The 8,125-nt window shown below is 51.3% G+C and overlaps 1 protein-coding gene across 1 annotated transcript in view; it reads left to right on the top strand.

Annotated features, from left to right (window-relative positions):
* LHPP (phospholysine phosphohistidine inorganic pyrophosphate phosphatase) overlaps positions 1–6,738 on the top strand; it is a 64,910-nt gene extending 58,172 nt beyond the window's left edge. The window contains exon 7 of the mRNA XM_032191576.1: positions 6,319–6,738. Coding sequence (XP_032047467.1) covers positions 6,319–6,409 — 91 coding nt within the window. The 3' untranslated portion in view covers positions 6,410–6,738. The remainder of the gene's footprint in view (positions 1–6,318) is intronic.
* The last annotated feature ends 1,387 nt before the right edge of the window (positions 6,739–8,125 follow it).

The following is an 8,125-nucleotide window of genomic DNA, read 5'->3' on the forward strand; positions in this document are numbered from 1 at the left end:
CTTTTATTGCAAACATCTGTGCAGTGCTTGTACTGGGGCACGAGCTGCGCCCCCATGCAGTGCCCGATCCCACAGCTCACTGCTTTTTGGTGCCCCTTTGTACAACTGCAGAGATGCTCCGGTGAAGGCAGCGGAGTTAAACTCAGCAGTAAATCTCTGCTTCCATTCACTGCACCCCGGAGATGTCACCACCAGGGATGGGTGCACGAGCTGCAGTCATTGAGGGTTTGTGGAGTCACTCAAGTAGTGGGAGAAGGTGTTTTTATATATATTGCTCTGTCTGTATATGTCCTATCCAGCCCATATGAAGTCTTTCAAAACTTTTAATCTCCAAAGCTCGTAATCTTGCACGTTCACATGTGCTGTGTTTCCTGAGAGAGCAAATAAATAGGGGTGGGTGGGTGGGGGAACTCGGCTGCCTCCGTCATCCGCTTCCTCGCTGTGTACTCCGAGGCTGGTTGGTGCGGTGCATTGTACAGGAGTGCCAGGGGACTGGGGTTATTCAAGGGAAAATTTATGACTGCTGTGAGTAGGGGTCATGTCTCTAAAGAGAAATATTGGTAAGAGTCATGCTGACCAAAGCTCAGTGCAGTGCCCGCTGGCAGCCTCCACTCTGTGGTCTGTCCTGGTCACCTCTGCTCCTCTTACCTCTTCTTCTCAGCATCCCTCAGGTGAAGGTGTTCAGGCATCGCCCCAGCTCTTCTACCCCAGCATCTCTGCCTGTCCTCAGCTGCCCAGGGGGAGAAATGATGGTGCTGATCAGAAACAAACAAATTGCCACGACACTTCGAATTACATTTTCAGCACGTGTACATTGGGGAAGTACGAGTGTTCCCACCAGGAAGTGCACGGACATGCAGAAAATAAAAAACAACACCTGGGTCATGTTTCCTAGCGTTAGCCAAGCTTTTTATTTATTTAATTTTTTGCAGGAAGATAACTCCCTATCCACTCCATCTCGGTATTTCCCCGAGCGTTGAGGTGCATCGCCTGAAGTGCTGTACCTAAGCCGGTTCCTTCTGTTGGGCTGAAGCTGCAGCAGTTGAACTTAAAAGGGACCAATTAAGAGGCAAGCCCACAGACTTCCCTCAGATGTTAGCGAACAATTTGGCTAGTAATTTCTACCTGTTTGTGGATGCTTGAATTTAAACGAGTTGCAATTAAAGACAATTAGCTTTGTGCACTCTTCTGGGAGGCAAGAGAAGAGCGGTGGAGGTTGCTGGATGTCTCTGGCAGGGCTTTGCTCTCCTGGAGCTCCTTGGCTCCATGGGTTATGGTCAGGGCTTTTTGTTGAAGGTGCCCACCTCTACGTGGAAAATTGTCATCCCAAAAGGAAGGTGTTAGCTGCTTCTCGAAGTCATTGCAGCAGGTCTCCAAAATTAGCTTTTTATTAATGAGAAAATCCTCTCTTTCTGTTCTGGGAGACATCTGGGGTGTGACATGAGATACGAGGGCCGAGGCACAGAGTTCGCTCAAGTTTTAGGACCTGATCCAGCACTGGACGCATTTAATCAGGTGCCTTTGTGGCAGGTTTGTCTCATCATAGCGTCAGGAAACGTGCTGTACGGACATTCATCAGCTGCTCGGTGGTGTGCTGTCAGTCATCGTGATTTATCTGGATGTTCGGTGCTGAGCTGATTAAATTGCTTGTTCAGTGAAAGCGAGACTTTCACTCGCAGCCCTGGCTGAAGTTATTGCATCTGTCCAAAGAGACCAGCAGAGGTTAACAGTGTCTGTTTACATTCCTCATAAAGAAAATCTTGTTAAACTCTGGCTCACATATTTTACGGCCGTGGTAAGAGCCCCCGAAGAATACATTGTCAGGAGGAATGGTTTTAATCTTTTTTTTATCTAATTTTATGCAGCGGGAGCGTACTCTGCTTAATTGGGGAGTTAGCAGGAATTCGGTGTTGTGACACAAAGAGATCCCTTGTACAAACACAGGGAGATTTGGGGGGATGATTTCTTGCTGGCTCTCACAGAAAACTGTGCTGCTGGAAAGGTCAGCGATCGTGGGACATGCAGTGTTACAGATCAGGTTTGCCAAATGACTGCAGCTCTGTACGCTGGAATGCGAGCTCATTTGTCTCTTTCAAATTAACTTCTGTGCCTTGCTTTGGCCCTGCCTGCTGTTTTTCCTACCCGTCCCTATTCTTAAAGAACTATGCAAAAGCTAATTTTAGTCCGCGATACTGATCGTGCGTTGATCGATTCCCAGCTGCTCGTCTCCGAAGTCAAGTTCCTGCAGGTCTCGGGTGGATCTGAGCGGTGTAGCTGCTTCCACCCCCGTGGCCGTGACTGTCCATGTCAGCCCCCTCCGTTGAGACTTTCATCCTCTAAACCTCTCCGATGTCGTCCACGCCATAATCCAAAAGAATCGGTCCCCACATCCCTGCTGTCTTTGGCATGTCTTTGTGGAGCTTCATTCTCTTTCTGGACTCCTAGGAGCTCTCACAAAGGGACACGCAGGCCAGATCCCTCCATCCATCACAGGCACTCTGTTATATCTCCGTTATATCTCCATTATACCACCGCAGCTGCTACAGGGCACAGAAGATGACAGAGCAGGTCAGGGCAATTTAAGACCATCCTGATAGCTGCTGGGCCTGCATAGGGCAGCTAGCTTGTCCGAGCAGACCTGTCCAAGTGGAAATGTCACCCAGCCAGTCAGCAAACCTTCTTCTTCTTGCAGGAGCTGATCTTTCACTGCCTCTTTGGACCTGGGAGGTGGTTTTGGGCTTCACCAGGACAAAGCCATCTCTACCTGCTAGCCCGTAGCCCTGATACCCTGCTAGAGCTTTTCGTACCAAGTGGCCGAGTGAAGAGTTAAAATCGCTGAGCCAGCTTTCTGCAGCAGCCTGCTCCTGCTGTTCCCTTGATGTCTGGCATGGAAGCATTGATCTGAACTAACCAGTTTAGTATGGGCGGAGGATCTGGCTCCGAGCACATGGGGCTATAGATAGCTGCTGAGCTTCTGCGGCACTGACAGTGACAAATGGTCCTGGGGAGAGGAGGGGGTTCAGTGCCTGGATGGACATGAGGAACTGCCAAGTCTCAAGACCTCTTCCCATGTTGCACCATGCTAAAGATATTTTGATCTTTCGTGTGTTGTAGTGTACTGATCATTTTGGGCTTCATTTTCTGTGTAAGAATGTATTCTGCCTTTCTCTGTGCTCAGAGGAGCAGGCACGGATTGTGTGTCCCCAAATCCCACAGATTTGGTCCATGACAGTGCTCCCCTGTCACATTGTCACCTCCAGGTGCAGGAGGAGATGGTGTCCTACCTGCAGCACCTCTGGTACCGTGAGGGCTTGGTCAGGCAGGTGGCACTATGGTCCCCCAGGTTGGGTGTCTGACCATGGTGAGGAGACAGAAAGCTCCTCACCAGGCCTCAGCAGAGGTCTTCTCTGGAAAAAGAGGAAAGAGGCTGCCTCAAAGTCCTGAAACTGCCCTGTCACAACAGGTTTTTTCTCTGTGGCTTGAGAATAGGATGACCGGACAGCCCTGACCAGAGGAACCACGCCGGATTTCGGGCAGTGCCCGTGCTAGGCCGCTTCTTTCCCTGACCATCTCCTCCACCAGCAGGGTGGCCGCAGAGGGGCCGTGCAGAAATCCACTGCCAAAAATTCATTTCACAGCCAGAGCAGGGGCCGTCATGGCCAGCCCGGGCTGCAAAACATCCCACGTGTGTGCGCCCAGGCCGTGGTGCTAAACCGCCCTGAGGAGCCCAGGCTTCCCCGAGGAGAGGGTTTCCCAAGGCTGTAGCTGATTTTTCACAAGGCAGTTTGTGCGCTGGCCAAGATTGCTGACAGCTCAATATCCAGCTCGAGATTACAATTTTCTGTCAGTTTGATTTATGTTCTTCTCCGCAACCGGAGTCCTGTGTAAAACGAAACCAGAAGGAGTTTATCTCCAAGTTAGCTCGATCTGAGTTTATTCTTCAATTTCCCTAGCAGATGAAACATTCTTTTAGGTTCTTGTGTTTTTGGAATATGAAAGAGGACAGTGCTCGACGATAACCTTCACCGTCAGTTTTGCCACCTGCCGTTGCGATGCCTGCCCTAGCACAGCTTTTCATAAAGGCAAAATAAAAAATTATCACTGAACGAGGAACCAAGCTGAAGGCAGGAGGGCAAGATCTGCTCTTGGTGAAGTTCCTGCCTGGCCCTGACCTGTGAGGCCCATCCAGGCCCAGGGGGTTTCTCATCACAGCCCCCAGCTGCCCCATTTCTGACAGGCCCCAGGTTCATTTGGCCGCTTGTGTCTCAGCGTTAGTGCTTGGGGGTTATTGCTTGCAGGGTCCTTTTGACCCTTTTCCCCTTTTGGGGGAAAAAGCCAATGTTTCTTGGCTATGTGTTGGAGTTGTGAGTTACAAAGCGCTCTGCAAGACACAGGCCGTGGCCACAAGGATCGGCTCCCGGGGTAGCGCTGAGAGGAAGACCAGCTCCTCGGCTCGGCCTCAGGAGAGGCAGGAGAGCGGGGAAGTTTGTTTTTGGGGCTGTAACGTAGAAGAGCAGGCATCAATTTAGGTATATAGAGGTACATATTAGGTATGTCTGAGGAATAACAGGGGTGCAGCGGGTGGCAATGCAGCCCACAACTGGAGCAGGATGCTGCTGGGCTGGCTGCAGCCCTCCAAGGTGGCCACGATGTGCCTAACACCAGGAATGCCTGCAAGTTTCTTGGCCTGAATCCACAGTGAACTTATCAGAAGTGTTGTAGCACCTGAGCCTGACTTCCCAGCTCGCTCTGTTCAGGTCCATGTACCCACACCCAGCCCTTCCACAGCACACCAGCGCCTGCAGCGCGTCTCCTCGCTCGCCAGCATTTAGAAGCTGAGCTCCAGGTGGATTTCGGCATCGTTAGCACAGAAACCAACTGCAAAGCCCTGCTAATAGATCAAAGAGTGCAGAGTCACCAACAATTTTTTGAAGCTTTCCTTTCAAGCACATCTTAAAATTTCCTCTTAACATATAAGCAAGAAACATTTTTCAGTGTGTAGAATGAGAAGTTTTGTTCACTATTTGTTTTTTGGATCCCCACTCAAATTAGAGGATTATTGCCAAGAATTGAGTATTTTACCATGTCCAAAATTTCTGTATTCATAAAAGACTCTTGGTTAAATCAGGGAGTGAGCAATAATTGGCACATGAAACTTGTGCATGTACTGGAATTTTACTCTATTTATATTTTAAGGTTTTTCTCCATTGCGTTTTATAACTTGCTTTACTTTCTGCGATACAAATTCTTCTTTGGTTGTAAAAAAAATTAAAAATCATCATAATTACTGCTCATATTGCACCCTAGACTCGTAACAAGATAGAACTTGGGGAATTAAATAAAGACCCGTGGCATAACCTTCCACCTTTTAAATAAAATGCTTTCACAGCAGCCGGCACCAAAATCTGTGTCGGATGCCACTCTGTAGGTGACACAAAGAAGCCTGGCCAGCAGGGGCTTTTCTCGTTCCTAGCTGTAACTTCCCAGCAAGCAAAATCTGGAGCAGCGTGGGCTCCCGAGAGAGGCTCTGCCTTTGTGAGGAGCTCATGGAGGCAGGAATGAGGAGCGCAGCTGAGAAATGAGCAGAAGGGAAACAGCCCTGGGGAGCTTTAGTGCTGGAACTGCAGAAATAGCTTGGTACTTGTACAGACAAGTGCTCAACAAATCCTGCAGATCGTAAATAATAATAATAATAATAATCATCTCTCTGCTCCCATGCATCCGATGGGAAACGTGTCTTCCTCGCTGAGAAAGCGGCCCTTGCTAAATAAAGTTTTGCCCTTTACAGGAACCAAGAGAGATAGGAGCTGGACACGAGGGCTCTCCTCTCTTTCCCAGAGGAAAGCCATTAAGCATATAAAATGCATATGGTTTCTGTTCAGCAGCTGCTGGCTTTCTCAGCCCCAGAGCCAGAAGAGGGCCATGAGGTCTGGAAGAGCTGCCCGGGCTGTTGCTGCCTCCTGTGTCCTCTCCTCTCCCGGCCAAATCATTAAATGGGACGGAGCCTCTGTGCCCACAGCCACTGGTATCTGAAATTGCTGCAAATGTGGCTTCAAGCTGCTCCGCTTCGGGGTTGTGATTTGCATGGCAGTGTGAGTCTGACCCCTTTTGTGGCCACAGAGGGAACCACCACCACTAGGCTGACAGGAAGGTGGTGATCCTGCAACGTTCAACCCCAGCTGAGCCTTCCCATTCATTAAAACTGCGTTCAGACCTCTCACATTTCTGGGTCAGAAGTGAATTCTTCTTTTCCTTACCTATTTCAGAGAAACAGGCAGGGAGTCCGCCCTCTCTCACTTGTCCCTTCTGTCTCCGCAGGCCTTGTGATGAAAACCACCCGCAGGTGAAGCCCGACGCCTACGTGAACAACCTGGCCGAGGCGGTCGATGTTATCCTCAGCCAGCTGTAGCAGCGGCCTGGTGGCAGAATTATAGGATCGAGGACACAGAGCACATCACGCTGCCACCAGCTCTGTGCCTTTTGGGGTGCCTGAGGCGGGGTGAGGATGTCCTTGAGGGTGGGGGAGATGAACATGGTGCCAGCGCACTCCCACAGAGGTACGGGCATCACAAATCCCTGCTGTGGGAGAGCTCCAGGCACATTCAGCAGGCTGGCAGTGGGTTTCTGCCCCGATTATAGCCGCTGTCTGGGTTAGAGAGCAGGAATTCAGTAATGCTGTGACAAACCATGGAATAATTGTGTCCTCGTGTCAGTAATAAACGCAGTCCTGTGAAGCTAGCCCTGGTGGTACTGTGTTCAGTTGGCTCAGCGCCGGCAGGGGTTTCTAGGGGACCTGAAATGCTTTCCTAGGAACAAGCTGGCACGCAGCACCTCACCGGTGGGGACACGGGGCTGATGGCTTTTCCTTCCCTTCAGAGGAACCTGACAAAGGAACCTGCAGACGCAGGTTTCAGCAGGACGCAGGTTTCCTGCCTTCTCCTGCTCCAATCCTGGTCGGCACTGACCCACACTCAGCTCCAGACACATCCTGCACCAGCACCGTGTGCCCACGGGGCACCTGTACCCCCAGCTCGGCCACGTTTCGGCGTGCCCGAGGGGCTGTGCCACTGAGCAGTGATGCCCGGGGATTTGTTTCTCCCTCGCCCGACAGTTTTGCAGCCTGCCTGCTCGCACCCGCACGCTTTGCACCTGGCAAGAAGGGGCGGGGGCTCAAAATGGGGAGAGGAATTCGAGATTTGGGATGGCTTCCTCGCACCCTCTGCCCCCGTGGGTGCCTGGTCCACCTTTGCGGGTCACCCTTTTAGGGGCAGAAGTCCCCTGTCAGCCCTGCACCCCCTTGGCTCTCAGCCTTTGTGCTGTGGAGTGGAAAGGAATGAGGCCGCTGGAATTTTAACCTGCTTCAGGCCTCCCCTGGGACCTCTGTGCGTAATTGTGCGTGCGTGTGCACACATCCACATCGCTTGGGCAGCCTGCTCTGGCTGCGCTCGGCTCCTGCTTTTGGGGTTTGCGAGGAGGTGAATGGCAATTCCTGCCGTGTTTCCGACCGTCTGAGCAGCGTGAGACCGCCCCAGAGCGCTGAAGGACCCCGAAATGTTGCTCTGTGTTTCTGGAGGAGCCTGCGAGCTGCGGCCGGGCGTGTTGGAGATGCTCATCCTCCGCGCTGCACCCCGTGGGGACAGAAGGGGACAGTGGGCTAGGAATTAATTATAATAAAGTGAACTGCATCTGGGAAAATGACCTTAGCGCAGTCCTTCGGGCTGTTTTTGTAGCTTTCATCCTCCGGGCAGAGGTTCAGCCAAAGTCTACAGCACCATGTGCGTCCACACACACGTGAAGGGCGCCTTAAAGCCCGGTCCAACATCAGGGTGGTGATGGGGCACTGAGCATTTTATCCTGTAATTCTTCCTTTTTATTCCGTTATGCTAAGCCTGTGGCTTCAATCGGATTAAATTTAGGCAGATAAACATCCTGCCGTCTGTCCCGAGCCTTTTTACATGGTTTGCTCCCTGAAGGAAGCGCAGCCCTACAAAGGGAGTTATTGCGCACGAAGGCTGGAGGTGGCTCTTGCCCTATTTCCCCGGGGAGTTCCCCACGTGCCTTTACCCCGCTGCATCCCCTGTTTTGGGATGCACAGCACTACAAAACGTCCATTTTTGGGGTCTAA

This window comes from Aythya fuligula, chromosome 7 (assembly GCF_009819795.1).
Source record: "Aythya fuligula isolate bAytFul2 chromosome 7, bAytFul2.pri, whole genome shotgun sequence".
Taxonomy (NCBI): domain Eukaryota; kingdom Metazoa; phylum Chordata; class Aves; order Anseriformes; family Anatidae; genus Aythya; species Aythya fuligula.